General features: G+C 32.9%; 1 protein-coding gene and 3 pseudogenes across 3 annotated transcripts; all 4 read left to right on the top strand.

Annotated features, from left to right (window-relative positions):
- Positions 1–3,668: 3,668 nt before the first annotated feature.
- LOC120121370 lies at positions 3,669–5,476 on the top strand (annotated as a pseudogene).
- Positions 5,477–8,614: 3,138 nt separating this feature from the next.
- Positions 8,615–10,035, top strand: LOC120121475 (delta(3,5)-Delta(2,4)-dienoyl-CoA isomerase, peroxisomal-like). 3 transcript variants are annotated; one of them, XM_039140827.1, is made up of 3 exons: positions 8,615–8,909; positions 9,356–9,730; positions 9,837–10,035. In XM_039140827.1, the coding sequence occupies exons 1-3, from the start codon at positions 8,648–8,650 to the stop codon at positions 10,025–10,027; spliced, it is 828 nt and encodes a 275-aa protein (XP_038996758.1). In that variant the 5' UTR covers positions 8,615–8,647; the 3' UTR covers positions 10,028–10,035. The 3 variants fall into 3 exon arrangements, with proteins under 3 accessions (XP_038996758.1, XP_038996757.1, XP_038996759.1); XM_039140826.1 differs by having other exon boundaries at positions 8,615–8,929; positions 9,369–9,730; XM_039140828.1 differs by having other exon boundaries at positions 8,615–8,934; positions 9,369–9,730.
- Positions 10,036–11,490: 1,455 nt separating this feature from the next.
- On the top strand, positions 11,491–14,201 carry LOC120121458 (annotated as a pseudogene).
- Positions 14,202–14,470: 269 nt separating this feature from the next.
- Positions 14,471–15,924, top strand: LOC120121457 (annotated as a pseudogene).
- Positions 15,925–20,190: the final 4,266 nt, after the last annotated feature.

The following is a 20,190-nucleotide window of genomic DNA, read 5'->3' as shown; positions in this document are numbered from 1 at the left end:
TTGTAGATTTGTAATGAAAAAAACAGTTTGTGGAGGGAATAATGCTGTCAACAAAGTGACTTGTAATACAAAAAAGATCAATCTTGATCTTAAGAAAACTGATATGCACCAGGAAATGCTTTTGATACATAAGAAACTCCTAGACAGAGCAAACCAATAGATAAGAACCTCAAAGCTAGATTTGCATATTGTCTCCTTTATGCCAAGTAATTTTTTTTCTTTTGACAGATACTCCTAGTCCTGGATCCTTTCTTAACTGTTCATCATAGTCCCTCTTCTTCATGGAATCAGAAAGAACCCACAGAATACATATCAAAAAGTAAGTAAAGGGAGTGAGAGATGACTCGTAACACTTAACTTATTGATCTATTAGTAATTTAAAATTTTATAAATTTAAATATTATATAATGTAAATTTTAATTTTTTTTTACTTTTTAAATTTAAATATTTAATAATTGCTTATATTATTAAAATAAATAGTTTTATTTCTTACAAAATTTGATATTAATCTCATCCTTGAACAAATTAATCCCATATAAGAGGGAAAAAATTAATGCTGCTTATGGACTGGAGGGTGGGTATCATTTATGGTGAATGAAATTGTCATACACAGCTCACTTTTTTTTGCAGGATAATTTGTGCAGATAATGAATAGGCTGTATTCTCTGTTCTTTTTCTGATTATTGATGTTTAACCGAAAACAAAATATTTCATTGATTCTTTTTTCCAGCGGTCGAGCTTTTTTATTAAAATCTTCACATTGCACCTTTCAATCTTCTCAATTTTATCGACAGATGAGATTTATTCCCATTCCCCTGGCCTAAAAGATCTTCCTGCAGTCCTCTTTCTGAAGCCAGGCATTGATGAATTTGAATGGTTTTGGTCCCCAGTCCACAAGCCAGAAGCATGGTTTGAGATTGAGTGATTAAGCCCTGTTTGAATCAAATTCTTATGCGTCGACACCCAAAGTTCATCAAACAAAAGCCTATCTAATCTGCTTTTCTTGTTTTGAGATCCAAACCACGAAAACTTTTTCCCACCATCAGCATATCTATAAGATCGCTTCTTGAGATAAAATCATTATGGTCACATGGTGCATATATATTGACTAAAGTAATATCAATACCTTGAGCCAGCCATTTGCCCGTGATTAGTACACGTCCAGTTGGGATAATTGCGCTTTCGTCATTGAATTTGTTCCTGTCCCAAATCTTTAGCTAAACCACCCTAGCGTTCGTCAGTTGCAGAAACTTTGAAGCCAAATTCATCATCATACCAGATTTTTCTTACTTCATCTTCGTTCATGGAAGCCTTTTTGGTTTCTTGTAAGAAAACCACCTTAACTCGATGAGAGTACATACTAATCTTCGCACTGCCGAGAACTTTATATTGAACCCCATCCCCCTCACGTTCCATGTTAACACGCGCATGCTTCTTTCAGATGTTTCTCTGTACCATCCCCACCCTCGCTTATTCGGCTAATTATCTTGTAACATGGCAATCTCTCTAACTACCTCCTGCTCATCACCTTCAATCTGAATTCCGAGATTCTTTCTAAGCTCGAGCACTTTTTGATCTAATACTAATTTAAATTTTAATTCTAACAGTAATTTAAATTTTGGTTCTTTTTACTTTTTAAGTTTAAATATTTAATAAGTTTTTATATGATTAAAATAAATAATTTTATTTCTTACAATATTTGATAGTAATATCATCCTTGAAAAAATTAATCCCGTATAGAACAGAAAAAAATAATGATACTTATAGATTGGACGGTGGGTATAGGGCTGTAAATGAGATAGATAGATCACGAGTTACTTGGGATCGATTCGGTCAAAACTCGATAAATACTCGACTCGAATGGACTCGAGTTCTTAACGAGCTAAAACGAGTTACTTGATACTCGACTCGAAAAGCTCGTGGGCAACTCGAAAATATAATATATTAAGATTTTTTTTAAAATAAATTATTCATAATATTAATATTTATGTGTTGATTTTTTTTATAAAATACAATATAAGATTTTCATGTATTTAAGGTTCATGTTCATGTTCAAGTTTGAAGCTTCGGTCGAATTAATTTTAAGATTTTCTTTTCATTTCGAGCCTTTTCGAACTTCAGTTCATGATTTCGAGTTCGAGTCAAGCTTAAAAATTTTAGACTCGTGAGTTTTCAAGTTGAGTTGGACTCTATTTTAGAATTTTTCGAGTCGAGTCGAACTCAACAATACTCGAACTTAATTTAGCTGGTTTACAGCCGAAAATCTTACTTTTTTTCAAGGTACAAATATTCTTAGTAACATTTTAAATTACACGTAACTTAAAATGTTATGTTGACTTATATGAAGCTGTAGTACCGTAGAATCATCCAAACGTTGTATGATTCATGGTGAATGAAATTGTGGGACACAACTCCCTTTAACTTTTGCAGGAGAATTAGTGCAAGTATTTTACCTTTTCTACTTACTGTCGCCGAAAATATTTGATTACTATTATTTTCTCTTTGATTATTATTAGGGATATTTGGTTCGTGAAAAAGATTATTATCAAGAAAATAATATTTTTTAAAATTACGTATCTATGTTTAGTTTAAGATTATTCTCTCATGGAGGTATTAAAACATTACCTACAATAGTAATTTTAGGCGTTTTTAAAAAATATCATTTCTCTTGTTTTCTTATGTATTTGTCAATTCTCTCCATTTAAGACAAAAAAATATTTGAAAAATATAATTATTTCAAAAATGATCCTTCCTTTGTGCATACATATATTGATATAACTTAATATAAAATAATATGATACATATAATAAAAAGTAAAAAAATATTAAATTTCTATTTTATTTTGAGTATTTATTATGTATGTTCTTGATTCAATTTTTATTTTTATATGTATTTTGTTACGTTTAATTTTTTAGAATTAATTTTCATAAAAAGCTTTCTATATTATAATTTTTTTTATTTTTCTATTAATCTTGTCAAATAATTTGATATAATATTTCATTGTACAACTCATACATATAGCATGAACTAAATAAAAAAAATATCTTAATTAACACATACTTACGCCGATATAAATATGTACATCTCTCAATATCTTAACAATTAACAAATACTTACACCAGTGTAAGTATGTGCATATCTTAATATCTTAACAATTAACAAATACTTACAGTAGTGTAAGTATGTGCATCTCTCAATATCTTAAAATTAACACACACTTATATCAGTGTAAAAATGTACATCTCTCAATATATTAGGAATCAACACACACTTAGATCAGTGTAAGTATGTACATCTCTTAATATCTTAGAAATCAACACATACTTACATAGGTGTAAATATACTCAATATCTTAGCAATTAACACATACTTATACAGATGTGAATATGTTTCTGTATTTCTAAAGAAATAAAAAATAAATATATATTATCTTGGTATATATTCTATTGAATATAGATATATATATTCTTCAATCAAATATTATAATCTTACATTCTTATCAAACAAATCGAACAAGATGATACAATATTTCTCAGTAATATATTAAATAATTTAATATTTCAATAATTTTATTTTTATGAATAATTCTACGTTCCGTGAATTAAATATAGTTTATCTATTTATTCAATACTTAAGTGTTAATATCCAGAAATCCTATATAAGTGAAAATGGTAGAACAAATATTAAAGAAAAGGTAAATGGGGAAAGAAAAAAACAAAAAAATTAGTTAAAGCGCAATAAGAAAAAAGCAAATTTTCATTTAATACTGTGTACGATCTATAATTCTTAGGGAGTGTTTACTGTGTTTTGTTTTCTTCCATTTTCATTGCCGTAAGTCGCTTCTCTTTCCCAAGTCCCAACAGGTACAATCCCAAACTCTCCCCTTCTCTGGTTTGTTATTTTACTTATAATTATTTGCTGGGTTAGTGTTATTTTTCTTCAGGGATGAAAGCAAAGACTTATTGTTGGTAGTTTTTGCTTTGTTGGAATTTAGGTCTTTTAATTTTGCTATATTATCCGTTGCCTTCTTTGTGTCCTTTGCTTGGTTTTGATAGAGAAATTGTGATCTCAAAGCGTAAATTCTTTTCCTGGACTGTTGTTGATTTCAGAAGCTGTAGATTATCATGAAGATTGAGGCATAGTTTTTGTATTTTGCTATATTATCTGTTGCCGTCTTTGTGTCATTTGCTTGGTTTTTACTGAGAAATTGTGATCTTAAATTATTTCTTTTTCTGGACTGATCTTGATTTCAGCAGCTGTCGATTATTGTGAAGATTGAGGCATAGCTTTTATCAATTTTTTTCGCCACATTTTCTCTGGAGAAAAAAGTTTGGAAGAGAAGTATGAAACTCTGAAAATTCTTCAAAAAAATCCCCAAATTCTGGAGCTTTTAACTTAATCATAAACCGCCCATCTGTCCGTAATGCACTTTCAATCGATTTCTTCAATGAATTACCCAAAGCCCTCAATGTACTCGATCAAAACCCTGCCGTCGCTGTCGTTGTTCTATCCGGATCCGGCAATCACTTTTGCACCTTAATAGCCTGGCTGCGACTGCCAACGATAACTCGGGAGATCACGGCCGCATCGGGGAGCTGATACGGTGACATATCAAGTTCATGCAAGATGCGATCACCGCAATCGAGCGTTTCCGGAAGCTAGTAATCGCTACGATTCACGGCGCGCGTCTCGGCTTAGGGATCAATATTGTAACGGCGTGTGACATAAGGTATTGTAGTAAGGATGCATTCTTTTCTGTCAAGGAAGTGGATATGAGCATCACCGCTGATCTTGGTACCCTCCAGAGGTTACCTGGGATAGTAGGGTTTGGGAACACCATGGAGATGTGGTTGACGGCCAGGAGGTTCTCGGGTGAGGAGGCCAAGGAATTGGGTCTGGTTTCTCAGGTCTTCAGGTCAAGGGAGGAGCTGAAGGAAGGTGTTCGCACCATTACAGATGGTAAGATAAGCTTGTGATCTCCTTGCATATCTTATGTCGAGATGATTTAGCATAAATGGTGAAATCAATTGGTTGCAATCCGATGACAGGAATTGGCGGGAAGCCGCCGCTCGCGGTGGTGGGAACGAAATCGGTGTTGATAAAAAACAGGGATCTGAGTGTGGAGCAAGGGTTAGAGTATGTTGCAACCTGGAGCTCGTCCATGCTTCTGTCTGATGATCTAACCCAAGCAATCCTTGCTCAAAAACATAAAAGGAAACCCACCTATGCCAAACTTTGAACTTGATAATGTTTGTTTCCCGTACTGTTGGTATAATTTAGTGTTAATAAGAATGGGTAGGCATGGATAATGGATAGGATACAAGGCCAACTTCAAGCCCATTTCAAGTTTATGTAATAATTCTAGTCTACTTTCGAGTATGGATGGATGGATGGATGGATGGATAGATGGATGGATGAAGAACTGACTACGGTGTTCGTAATTTTAAATCTATGTATTTTAAAATTTTATGAGTTCCACTCCTAACGTAAAAATTCTATGTCTCTCTAATTTTAAATTGTAATAGTTTACATAGTTTGATTATCACACAAACTACAGTAAAATATATAATGATTAATGTAATTTTACATAACATAATTTTACATAACTAACTTTAAATATATTTTAAATATTTTAATAATTAATAAAATAATATTAAAATATTTTATTAATATTAAATTCATAAAATAAAATTATTTTGGTATTTATTATTTGAAGTAAAAAACTTAGAAAATAATTTTCAGAAAATTACACCGTAAGTTATTTTTCAGAAAACACAAAAGAAATTATGTTAATCAGAAAAATATTTTACATTGACTAATCAATTTTCCTCTAATCAAACATCAGAATAATAAATTTCCGGAAAAACATGAAACAAACCTACCCTAAGTACCTTTTTCATTTCGAAACTCGCTGGATCGACTGTTTGGGTTAAATTCTACGCTCATGCATGCCATGATAGACGTAAAAGACTTGAGAAAGAATACAGTAAAAATAATAATAAAGAATCCGAATGGATTGGTTTGTGAAATGGGCAATTGATTTTTCAACTTTCCATTTCCATTTCCACCCTCAAAAGTCTTGAGAACCATCCTCACGTGCCACCAATAGTAATCGAGAAACAAAGTCCACGAAAGAATTGTGTGCCTTACGTTGAATGGTAAGAAGAAAAAAGAATCTGTACAAGTTTAGCGTAACTGTGGAATTGAATGAAGTTGCACTTTGAATATTAAATCAGATAATATAGACAATCTTAAGACACGAGAATTTAGACTTTTGATGGTGGATGCAAGTTTACGTTGCTAAGGAAGATAGATTATAAACCATAAGACGAGTCTACACCGCAATCCACATATTGATATGTACCGGTATAAATTTATAAATAGTCATTAAATTATGATAAAATGATTTTTTTTTGTCATTCAACTTTTAAAAAATTATAAAATAGATATTAAATTTTGGATTTCGTTAAAAAGAAGTATTGACAACGTGAAATATTAAATAAATAAAAATATATCTCATTTTCTCTATCAATTGTGACTAAAATTTTGGTTTTGATATTTTTCAATAATTGGAAGTAATAATTTCAAAAAATTTAGAAAAATAATTTTTTAAATATATGGAATTTTCAAATTTATTTTTAAAATTACAAATATATTTCTAAAATTATATTTAAAACTATTAAACAAAAGTTAAAGAATTGAATGACATTGTTTAATAAAAAATGATTTCACTTTTATAATTCAAATCGTTTGATCTCAAAAATTATAAATTATAAATTTTCAAATATAATCATAATTAAATAAAAAACGTAATTATAAAAAAATTTGTGAATTAATAAATTCATATTGTAAAGAAATAATTATAATTTTATGAATTGAAAAATTAATTATAAAGTAATAAATTTTAAAAAATATTTTTATAATTTTAAAAATGAATTGTGAATATATATAATTGATTTTTTAGAATTAATACTTTGAAATATTAAAAAATATCAAAATGAAATTTAGTTTACAATTGAGGGTTCGAATAAGATTCTTTTTACTAACTTAACATGTTACATTATCACTTTGATGATAATTAAAAATGTGATATTCATTTCATAATTCAATTGAGGGGTTGAATGAGATATTATGTAACTTTTAAAAGTTCAATGTTCAAAAGGATTATATTAGTATAGTTTAATGATTATTTAAAAAATGCCAGCTTATAAAATTAATGGTACATTCCAGTGTATGACGTTCATTGTAGAATTTTCACGAACAATGTATTTGATTTCTTCTTTAACTATTTGGGTTTATTATTATATTACCAAAGATTAGTTATTGACACGAATCAAGTGACCTTTGTGGTAAAGGAATTGTTGTTATTCTCGAGGGCCCTAGTTTGAGAACCATAGATATTAGGGGTGTGAGCCTTTAATGTTGAAAGGTTGAGAGTTATCTTCGAACAAATACTTACATGTATTTATCCCAGATTATTCAAAAAAAATTAATTATTGGGTTTTTAATTTTTTAAAAAATACATATTTTATAATTTAATTTTTTATTTTAAGAATAATTATGAAAAAATATAATATCGTTAATTAGTTGATGAGAGAATTTTATTATCAAACGCAATAAGATTAGTTTCTACTTAGGTAGTTAGACGGAAACTTTTGAAGTTTAAACATATACATGATTAATAAAAGAGATAATCTCAAAAATTTACATAAATTTTGGAGATGTGTGCAATTTGATATACAAAAGTTTAATTTAACTCAATTTTTATAAACCGTTAATACTATTATCAATGCAACTTCGGTTGACTTCTACGTATTATGTAAACTAATAATTATATTAATCAAATATAAAAATAAATTACTATGTTTGTTTTTCTAAAATATGTCTAATTAAAATAAAGCTTAATATAAAAATAATTATCCAAACTATATCGTTTTTCCCTTTTAGGTCCATAAACTATTTTTTTGGTCAATTTAAGTGTCTAGCATTACAAACGTTATCATTTTAAGTACCATATATGTCCCTTAGTAGTAATTTTTTTTTAATAATTTTAATAATTTTGAATATTTTATTTTAAATACTTTTTAATATGATAATTATATTTTTAATTTTTTTAAATAAAATCTTTAAAATTATCATAATACCATACATGTCCCTTAGTAGTAAAAATTTTTAACGCCCGTTACAATCGGGACACTTAAAATGATAACATTTATAACGTTAGACAATTGAATTGACCGAAAAATAATTTAGACTCTTAAATAAAAAAATCAGAATTATTTAAACATTTACTTTTATATTAAACCTCAAATTAAAATTAAGTCTTATATGTATATTTGAAAAACAACAAAGGCTTTAGGTATATATTTGTCAAGTTGTTAGAGAGTAACTTGTAATAATTTATTTTTTAGAGACCAAAAAAATATATTGTCCTACGAATTATTTACCCACTTGCAGACTGATCCTTCAATTATATCTCCGAAAGTCTTTGGCTGCTAAACAAATTAGGTTTGAAAGTCAACCATCCATCCAACCAGTCGTAACAAAGTATGTATTTATAAATTGGGATGAAGAAGTTGAAGTTAGAGTGAGAAAAAAGCTGGTTTCAATACCATCTCACTTTTTCCTTGAGAATATAAGAATAGGTATGGGAGAAAAGTATGGAACTGTGAAGATTCTTCGAGAATCATCAACTTCTGGAGTCTTCAACTTGATCTTAAACCGACCATCTGTCAGTAATGCACTTTCACTCGACTTCTTTAGCGAATTCCCCAAAGCTCTTGATGCTCTCGACCAGAACCCTGATGTCGTCGTTATCGTTCTGTCCGGGGCCGGGAATCACTTCTGTGGAGGCCTCGATCTTAAAAGCGTTGCAGCTATCGCCAACAATAGCTCCGGAGATCACGGGCGCACGATGGCAATGGGTCGGGTCGGGTCGGGTTTTTGGGCCACCCGACCCGACCCGAGAAGAAAGGGTTTTTTCACCCGTGACCCGACCCGACCCGACGAAATTAAGGTTTCACCGACCCGACCCGATTATATGACTTAGAAACCCGACCCGACCCGACCCGACCCGAAATAATAATTAAAAAAAATTTTATTCAATGAAAACAGTGACTTAATTGAAAAAAATTATATATGGAGGGACATTATTGTAATTATCCCTAAATATATAGGATAAAATTATATATATTTTTCGGGTCGGGTCGGATTTTTTTCACCCTAAACCCGACCCGACCCGACCCGAACAGTACATTTAAAAAAAACCCCGATCCGACCCGAACTCGATTTTTTTTTAAAAAAATCCGAGCCGATCGGGTCGGGTCGGATCGGAACCCGTCGGATTCGGGTTGAGTTGCCATCCCTAGGTTACGAAGACAACTCAAGTTCATGCAAGACGCGATCACCGCCATCGAGCGGTGTCGGAAGCCGGTAATCGCGGCGATACAGGGAGAATGTCGTGGCCTGGGGGTCGACATAGTGACGGCCTGTGACATAAGGTACTGTAGTAAAGATGCGTTCTTTTCTGTCAAGGAAGTGGATATGGGCATCACAGCTGATGTCGGTACCCTCCAGAGGTTGCCTGGGATAGTAGGGTTTGGGAACGCTATGGAGCTGTCGTTGACGGCCAGGAGGTTCTCGGGTGAGGAGGCCAAGGAATTGGGTCTGGTTTCTCGGGTTTTCGGGTCAAAGGTGGAGCTGAAGGAAGGCGTTCGCACCATCGCAGAAGGTAAGATAATTAACCTTGTGGTTTCCTTATTATACCCTATCTAAACATCCTCTGCAGATGATTTAGCATAAATGACGAAACGGGTTTGTTTGAAATCGGACGGCAGGAATCGGAGAGAAGCCGCCGCTTGCGGTGGTGGGAACAAAAGCGGTGTTGATAAGAAGCAGGGATGTGAGTGTGGAACAAGGGTTGGATTACGTAGCAACTTGGAACTCTTCCATGCTTCTGTCCGATGATCTAAACCAGGCCATCTCTGCTTACACGCACAAAAGGAAACCTACTTATGCTAAGCTTTGAATTCTATATTTCATTGCTAATAATAAGAACGTTATCATTAATATGTGAAATCTCTTTAAGAGACGATATCGTGGTTAATGTAATAATATTTCAGTTGTTTTTAATTATATATATATATGTGTTTTAATTTTTCTCTTAAATTTATGTTTTTAATTTAAGTTTTCAGGAGATTCTAATAAAATGACTATGGTACTTTTATAAAATTATTATTAGTCATATAAAAAGTTTATCTTGTAATTCATTAGCGATATATTATTTGAACTCCATAAATAAAATCATGAAATCTTCATCCATTATTTATTTTTTGTTCTTGAAACACAAAAATTATATTTAAACAAAAATGTTGGGATCTCCACCCTTTGTGGCATGTTTTAGGATGATTTTTTTTACTATAGCGGATGATGAATGGGCGTCGACTATTTCGAGGTATGCTCATTATTTTGTGGGATCATTTTTGACGGTAAGTATATTGAATTTTCAATGATTCATGTGAAGCTATGGTATTTATTTTAAAAAACATTAATTATTTAATAAATAATGTTTAGATATTTTTATAGATGTTGTATTCAAATCTAAGACAACTAAAGATGATAATTATCTCTGTTAACCAATAAGATTGTTTAGTTTATACCCTTTGGATATGTATTTCAGATATGCGGAAGAGAGAATCCTCTGCGGGGTTTATGATAAAGTAGGATATGGATCGGATACATGTGGACCCAGATATTTGAACGGACATTGCAACATATGTTGATTCTTCATCCCTTTAACCATCTGTTTGGCTGCTATGAGTAGATGTTTTTGGGTGCTGGTAAACGATTTTCCCCATGGTTTCATGTAGCGGTGCCAAACAACCAGTCGATGGTTGAAAGAGTAAGGTTATGAGATTCGGCAGGAAGGAGTGGAGGTTTATGAAAAACAAGTTGCAATGTTCGTATTCCACCCCCAATATTGATGTGATTATGGAAGACAGACTCAGATAAGAGGAGGTGACGATGGATCTTCCAAGAAAACTCAACAATCTGCCCCAATTTACAGACCTTCTGAATCGGAATTGAGAGGTTATTTTATCGCATGTGTTTGCCCATGGAATGATAAAAATTGTAATGTAGGAAAGGGAGCTTTTTGTAAGATACGTCGTTTCTTATCGAATAAATAAATATAATTATAATATTGGTAATAACACTATTTAATGTTTTTTTCCCTCCAACTCAAAAACTTAATATTGATTAATTTAGGTCGATCTTAATTACACATTTAACTTTAATAGATGAATCTCACATAAGAGATTATCTAGATATATAATGATTTAAACTTAAGATATTAATTAATTAATATTAAACTAATTATCATTTAAATCAATCTCATTAATATTGATATTTAATGTTTACCATTATAGTACAGTGATTACATTTAAAATATGATAAATGCGCAACCAACAATGGCATAGTTTGACCAAAAGGAGATGCAATTAAGATAAGGTGCAGCTTTTCTCGTGGCAACGCCATAGCCACAGGTTAAAGGGAAGTGATGAGTAAAGCCCAGCCACACGTAAAAGAGAAGGGAGGAGTAAAGCCCAGACCCAGCCCTCCGATCACTACTCAAAGAAATAGGAGGCGCAATCCACTCTCAGACCACCCCAATTCGTTAGCATCACTGTTCGTATCCGACACCGAGTGGGACAAAATGCAAAACACTGTCGCCAAGGTTGCCGTGGCGGGAAGCGGAAGTATCATCACTATCTTCAATATCCCACTTACTCTTTCTCCCCCTGCCCCCCAATTTTTTTTTTTTTTGAAAACTCCACTCCTTTCATCTCTATATTATTCAAATTTCATTTTTTTATCTGTATTTTGTTAACAATGAAAACTTCAAATTGGCAGTTTCAGGCGCTGTTTGTGCTGCTACATTGGCAAGGAATGGAATTTCAGTCACCCTTTTTGACTCTGCTAGAGGCCCCGGTGGCCGCATGTCTCAAAGAAGGTTCCTTTTCTTGTTTCTCTCCATTTCTTATTATTATTCTATTATTGGTGCTGTTGTTTTGGGGGGGAAAAGAAAGAGAACTTTGAAGTGGATAGTTAAATTAATTTTTGTTTACAACAATTGGGGTAGTATGTAATGTTGGGAACCATTGTCAATTTAGAGAGATTAGTGAAGATGGGAAAGAGCTGCTGTTCGATCACGGTGCTCCTTATTTCACAGTGACAAATCCCGATGTGTTGAGTGTTGTTGCTGAGTGGGAATCAAGAGGCCTTGTTGCTGAATGGAAATCAAATTTTGGGTCTTTTGATTGTTCAACCAACAAATTTGTCAACACTGAACCCTCAAGCTGATACCGGTATCTGTTTATTTGCATGATTTATCTTTAATTATATATCGATTTGCTTAGAGTAGAGAGCAGTGATCAATGATGTTTTCGGATAGTGTTTTTTCCTCTTTCTCTTGAGAGCTCACAACATTGTTCTTATTCTGAAGCTGTATATGGTATTGTTAAATGCTAATGATCTTTGCTATCTTTGCTTCTTAAGTGCTTACCTGCTATATTGTTCTTTCTAATTTATTGTACTGTTCAACTCGATACGCTTGTGTTTACCTCTGGGTTGATCGTAGGCTTCTTTCATGTAACCCTTCATCACCTTTGGCCGTTATGATTGTATTATTCTTTCAAGAAAGTGTAACCCTTGTTTTGCATCCAGCGTTCCTTAACATTTATCATGCTTTGTCCGTGAAAGAGGTTGTGAGCAACATTAAGCTTTCTTGTCAAATAAGTTTTCCTGAACTGATTAATTGTTAGGAGAAAGAAACCAAGAAATATGTTGGCATGCCCGGAATGAATTCCATTTGCAAAACATTATGCCACGAGACTGGTGTGTAGCAAGACTGATTTGTTTTTAAGCTCCTTATTGAGGTTGGATTTACTCCTAAATTTCCATGCTCCCACTTTATCTGTTCTTCAGGAGTAGAGAGTAAGTTTAATGTGGGTATCGGGAAGTTTGAATGGTTAGACCACGAAAATTTATGGTCGGTGATGGGTTTGGATGGACAGCATCTTGGTCGTTTTAAGGGAGTGGTTGCATCAGACAAAAATATTGCTTCGCCAAGGTTTACAGCGGTAACAGGACAATCACCCCCGCTTGGTATGATAATTTTCGCCTACATGTTTTGCAACCCCTTCTTACAAATCCAACTGTGCATGTTATTTAATCCTCAAGTTATTGTCCTCGCCTTCATCTGTTGTATTCCATACAGATTTGAGTTTGGCTCCGGAGTTGGCGAAACTGCAGAATATTCCTGTTCATCCTTGTTTTTCTTTGATGCTAGCTTTCAATGATCCTTTGTCTTCGGTGAGATATCAGCTTATCTGCAAAATTAACCAATGCGCTTGAAAATGTGTGTGTGTGTATATATATGTATGTATGTATTTTCAATTAACCAATGTGGTGTTGACATCGTTTTGAAGATTATCGATTCAGGTACCTAAGCCAGGGCGCTCTTCCACAAGGAGTTGTCGTTCACCAACTCTAAGGTTTTAAGCAGGGCTCTCTGTGAAAGCGATAAGCCAGGGCGCTCTTCCACAAGGCACAGTTTTTGTATTTTGCATCCCGACTCATTCTCTGAGTCGAGCAATTAAAGTTTCGTTTATTATTAGTTTTTGGCATATTCTTATGTTACTCGCTTCTCCAATGTGCATGAACGATGGGTATTGCATTCAACAACGGAGTATGCCGAGGATGTGATTTCTCAATTCGGCCTTGTGAAACCTTCGAAAGAAACTCTCTCAAAAGTGAGCAACGAGATGCTCCAAGAATTTCTCGGCAGGCTCATATTCCACAGCCATTTCATGAAAGCTCATAGATGGTGAGTGAGTTTAACTGAATAACACGAAAATCACTTTTTCATAATTACATTGATATCGAATATCGGCGTACTCAGGGGAGTGCCTTCCCAGCAGCCAGCATAGCCGAGGTGGAAAAATGCGTGTGTGAGAAGAAGAAACTGGCAATCTGTGGAGATTTCTGTGTTTAGTCCTAACGTTGAAGGTGCAATTCTCAGTGGCTTGGCCGCAGCTTCCAAGTTTAACCTATATATAATAATTATAATAACCTTTGCTTTCCTTGTATTAGAACTCATAACCTTCAATAATAACTATGTTAAAATTTCACTGCAATCTTAAAAGTATATTAAAAGAAAAGAAAAGCATAATGATAATTGTAAGTTTCAACTTCCCAACATAACAACTAAGAATCAATAAAATGGAACATCATTCACCAAAAAAAAAAACCAATTCTAAACATTTCCCATACGCATTCAAAAGAGAATCAAAACAAAGGGTAAAATAAATAATAATTTGGAGCCAACCCTCCAGAAGGTAAAGCTTCAACTTTTTACTCCTATATAGTAAGTATGATGCACTTCCACCCGCCCCCCAAAATTCATGTGCTCTCTCTCCCCCTCTTTTATTTAACAGTTTTTTCACTACTCACAAACCCTAAACAAAGCCGAACCAAACCCAAGCCTAAGAACAAACCGAAAAGTAAAGCAAACCAGTGAAAAAATACCCTTTGCTTTAGATCTCAAATCTTATGAACCAACATGGCTTCAGCTTGTGTTAACAACATGGGTGTCTCGTCTGACAGTTTCCAACGATACGGTTGGTTGAGTCGTAGGGTGTCTTTGAGCCGAGAAGATGAGCCGTCGAAGACTAGACCCAGACTGGTCGGTCTAAGCCTACAGTGCTTGTTGAACCAGATATCCAAGATACTGCAGCAGTTGGTGAGTTTGAGTTCAGGCTCGAAGATCCTGCCACGATGCTTCCAGCCGATGAGCTTTTCTCTAATGGTAAGCTCCTGCCTTTACATTTCTCGACACTCAAACAAAAACAACAACAGCAGCAACCTCCATCGTCTGATACCAGGTCCATTAAAACAGCCAAATCTTGTCCAACGATGGAAATGGTCCTTACTTGTTTTCTGCTAGAGCTCCAAGGTGTTCCAGCAGATGGAGGGAGCTTCTGGGTCTTAAAAAATACTCCCAAAACACTAATCAACAACACCCAAAACCAAGTCTCAAGGCCCCAAATCTCTCAAGCATCTTCTCCATAGAGCCACAAAGTCTTCATCTTCGTTGAATCTCCCACTGTTGAGAGACTCGGATAGCGAGTCTGTCCATATCTTCGGCAAGGTTATCACTTTCTTCTTCGTCCTCGGGCCACGAACACGAAGATCTCCCAAGGCTGTCGCTTGATTCCGATAAGCCAAGCCCCAACCCTTTTGCTCCTTGTAGAAATATAAACCCGAACCCAACAAGCGGACGGAGTCGGATCCGGAGGGATTCATCACAACCAGGGGAGTATCGGTGGATAGTCCAAGAATGAACTCGTCGGAGAATCGTGTTTCAGAGCCTAGAAAGAAGTTCAAGTAGTCCGAGTCGCTTCAATGGTGGTCCCAAGATTAAACAGAGAGGAATGGAAAGGTCGTATTCTGGTAATGTAAGGATCACCCCAGTACTTAACGTCCCCGTTTGTTCATTGAGAGGGTCTTCAAAATCAGGCTCCGTTTTTGGATTGTTTTGTCTTCCCAGCAGAAGACTGCAATGGAGGAAGCAACGGCAAAGGTCGTCAATGTAACAGCAGCAGCAGCAGAAGCTGAAACATGTGATATTTTTAGATTTTATCTGTCATGGGCGATATTTACCATTAATCCCAGATTTTCTTGTCGCTTTATCTTCTGCTTTGAGTAACAGAAGATGTAGATATCCTGTTTTCACCCTTGTTTATGGACGGACATGGTTGACTTAACTAAGCGCAGTGTTGGTACATTTTTTGAACGGGAAAAAGACGATGGAAATAAGGCTGGTTAGAGATTGAAATGAAAGGGGGGGCTTATGGTTTTTTGTTTTATCGATCTGATCTGAAAGACATGGAATCCCTGTTTTTTTCTGTTCATGACTTGACCACCATGGTCTGTGTAATGAGACCGACTTTTTATTTTGTTTTTCTTTTCAACAAACTGCGACGGATATGTGAGAAACGTAAAACCCCCACACATGGAGTCCACGTATTACATCTAATTTTAATGGTATATTAAAAAAGAAAAAGAATATGTATTATATGTTATTAAAGGGGTCGAGTAAGAATCAAATTAATATTATAAAAAATAAATATTGTTTTGATAATTTTTTTACAATTGCAACTAATATTTAACTTCACTATATCAAATTGTTTTGATTTCTTTAATTCTCAAAACAGTCTATCCATAAAGAATAACGAAATTTAATTGAAAACCAAAACATATATATAAACATTTTGTCACTTTAATGCTTGGTTTTTTATATTAAAATAAAATATCCTTAAAAACACAATTTATCAAAATGTCTTATGTCTTTATATAAATAGAACATTAATTGATTGAGATGCTACGTAGAATAAGATTATATCCTATAAATGTGTCTTTTTAAAAGATGTGATTGACAAGATACATTTTTATTTTATAGAATTAAATTAAGTATTAATTTAAAGGTATATTATTTTGAATTAAATAGTAATTTAAAGGCATATTTCTTTTTGCCTTAATATAAAAATAATATTCAAATTATACTCAAAATTAATTTTTTGATATTTAAAAAAAAATTGTTAAAAATTTATCTAATTTTTCTCTATAACACTTTTAAAAGTTTATTGTTAAAAAACTATTAAGTGACACACGTCACGTTTAATTTTTTTTAATAATTTTAAATGTTATTTTATTTAAAAAAATAAAAATAAATATGACAATCAGTTAACGATTTTTTAACGGTAGATACCTAACAATATTATGCACTCATTTTTAATGAGAATTTATTATATACCAAAAAAATTTTGAATATAATTTCAAAAATTATTTTTAGGTCAAATCTTATTTTTGTCAATAATATTAAAAGATCGATAAAATCCCATATTTCTCCTACTGTACTGAAAACAAGAAAAGAGGATTGTGAAATAGCCGAGAAAAATCAGTTTATAGATTATGTAATGATTAAACCGTCGCCATTTTAATATCACGTGGCATAAGTAACATAATGTAAGCTAAAAGTAAGAAGAAATGGTTGAACAAAAAGCAAAAAGGCAGAAGTATGGAAAAAGAAGAGTTGGCGCAGTTACTTTCGATTTGATATTGGGATTAGTTTAGGCCGGAGATTAGGGATGGCCATTATCTAATTTTTAAGTTGTTCAGATCTCGATTCGAGAATTTTTTTTTTCTTAAACGTTAAAAAAAAGCCCAATGTATAACTTTTTTTTTCTAACATTTTTTTGTTCTAATTTAATGTTTAATGTTTTATTCCGTAATTTAATTTAAATCAAATTGTAACGGACAATTAATTTAAACCTTTAAATATCACATGACATTTATTTAATATTAAAAAAAAATTATAATTAAATAAGGGTAAAGTATAATAATGATCACTAAATTTTTCTAAAAATTTCATTTAGGTCTCCCAACTTTTAAAACTTACAATACAATCCCTCAACATTTAGTCCGTTTGCAATATGGTCCCCCAACATTTAGTCTGTTTGCAATATGGTCCCCGATGTAACTGTTGGGGACCATATTGCAAACATACTAAACGTTGGGGGACTTTATTGCAAGTTTTAAAAGTTGGGGATCTAAATGAAAGCTTTAGAAAAGTTCAGTGACCATTACTATACTTTACCCTATTATTTATTATATAAATGTTTAATTGTATCAATATTATGAATGCAAAATATTACATAAAACATGCTTGGATGCCTAACCAAAAAAGAAAGGTGAACGACAAAGTTCTTTATGGTTGACAAAACATTTAATCTTTATTTTGATTTAACAAATTTTATTACATGATCGGTAGTATCATCAAGAACGAGTTTTGTGAATGAAAAAATATAACAATTTTATTACGTTGGTAGTATCGATGGAGAATGAGTCTTGTGAACAAAGAAAATGAACGTTCTAATAATTTTTTTCCAGTTTAAGGGTCTTACACAGTTCAACTCCGAATTTAGTCGAGAAGATCCTTCACACAAGTCCCAATTCGATTAAAAGGAAATACTTACACAACACTAAACACTTTACTAATAAAACCCAAAATTTGATATACGTGGCCACAAGCGAAACGAAACGTGCTTACCAAAATATAATGATACTGGATGAACAAACTGGCATTTACCAAACTTGAAGTTGCATGATTGGAACCACGATAGGATCATGTTGTTAAAAGGAAAGCATGTCACTTTTCTTTTTATTAATTTGTTTGGATCGATGGTGGACGAAATGTAACATTATTGAAAACCAGAGAAAAGTTGTAAAGAGGAATATAGGAAAATTTGACTTGCTGCAACTTTTTGAACAAGTCATTTTCCATACATTCACTTATACTCTGCATTATTTGCAGTCACCATTGCAGAATGTTATTATTGGAACCAAGTTCCAACACCACATGAGTGCATACTATAATGTCACAACCCATAATTCCCGAATCATGCCTTTGAATCTGCAACGATCTGTATTTTCGAATCAACATTTAAACGTTGACCCCAACCACGGAAAGATCAATTAGTATATATGCAATTAGAGGCGTTGGATAAATATGAACCTAATTGGGTTTGAATTCGGCCAATGTACATAGAAAGAGATATTTTTTATTTGAGAAAGAAGCTTGGAGGATTAAATGTGAAGTTAAACATTGAATTGAATGTTTTTAACTTTTTTCACCAATGGTTAAATTCCACATTTAGTCCTCAAAGCTTCTTTCTCAACTGAAAATCTCCCTTTCCAGGCACACTTGGCTGAATTCAAACCCTATTAGGTCCATATTTTTGTCCAACTTTTATAACTGTACATACTAATTGATCCGTCCATGACTTAAATCAACGCTCGAATATTAAATAAAAGTTGCATCGTTATACATTCAAAGGTTTGATTAAAAGTTTCAAAAAATATCAAAACTGTTAGGACATACATATATTATTTTCATACACTTATATCAAAACCCTAAATGTGAATAATATTATATTAAGCACGTTAATTATATGTAAAAATATAATATCATATTTATTATATTATTTCATGTACTTATTGAATGATGAAATTATTCAATGCATGTAATTTGTTGGTGAAAGAATTGATAATGAAATTGAAATGTCAGCTCCAAAAGGGCTTTGAATATAATCACAATGATTCCTCTTCCACAAATATCTTAGAAAAAACCAAAAGAAAGATTTCCCTCAGACAAACTTGCAAGCTTTTGGTACCCCATGGGACAGTGAGTACAAAGTGATGAAATCAATAAATGAAAAGAGAAGTTACATAATAATATGAGGAGTGAGTGAATGGAGGATTCTACATAAATAAATAAAATAAAAAAGAGCAATCCCCATCATTCACACACACTAAAAAAATACGGATTTTTTTTTGTTAACTTTTGATATGATATGACTGTACGATGTCGAGTATCGAGTATGTCATTGATCTCTTTGAGAACCGATGTTAATGCTTACTCAATCGATTGAATTAATCCATGTTAGTTCGTTTATGAAGATATCGAGATGTTATTTATAATAGATATGAAATACGATACGAATATTCGGTTGATGTTGTATGTAATTAGGGTTTGTGAGTTATTGGATGCTTTTTCCCCGTAATCTATAGTTTGCATGTTCACGTTAATGTCGGGGGGGGGGGGGAATGGTATTAGTTTGCATGTTCCGGCAATGTCGGGCGGGAGGAATGGTATGATGGGTTTTCCTTGAAAGGGAATAAAAGGCTTTGTGAGTTTAAAGCATTACAGAGAACTCAGAGACCCAAACTCTTTCCAAACATGGCATTAGGTCAGGACACAACACAGCACTAGTCGTATACTTTACACACACTACGCACCACTCATATATACATAGCCCTCTCATATATAGCAGTCATATTCGATTCTATTCGTATAATTTTATATGTTATTAGCCAATATGATAATATGTTGTTAAAAATAACATTAATTTAATTTTTTTATAAATTTTATTGACGATACATAATTTTTTAGGGTAAAGTATAGTAATGGTCACTGAACTTTTATAAAGCTTTCATTTAGGTCCCTCAACTTTTAAAACTTGCAATACAGTCCCCCAACATTTAATCTGTTTGCAATATGGTCCTCAACAT

Source organism: Hibiscus syriacus, unplaced genomic scaffold (assembly GCF_006381635.1).
Source record: "Hibiscus syriacus cultivar Baekdansim isolate YM2019G1 unplaced genomic scaffold, ASM638163v2 tig00110372_pilon, whole genome shotgun sequence".
Lineage (NCBI taxonomy): Eukaryota > Viridiplantae > Streptophyta > Magnoliopsida > Malvales > Malvaceae > Hibiscus > Hibiscus syriacus.
The sequence above is the reverse complement of the archived record's forward strand: the minus strand, read 5'-3'. Positions and strand labels throughout refer to the sequence as shown.

Bases quoted from the DNA above. Each gene is read 5' to 3' on its own strand.
- LOC120121475 (XM_039140828.1), top strand. From the start codon at position 8,648: ATGGGAGAAAAGTATGGAACTGTGAAGATTCTTCGAGAATCATCAACT. The intron at 8,935-9,368 runs GTCGGGTTTTTG...TGCCATCCCTAG, and splicing joins ATGGCAATGGGTCGGGTCGG to GTTACGAAGACAACTCAAGT. The intron at 9,731-9,836 runs GTAAGATAATTA...ATCGGACGGCAG, and splicing joins CGTTCGCACCATCGCAGAAG to GAATCGGAGAGAAGCCGCCG.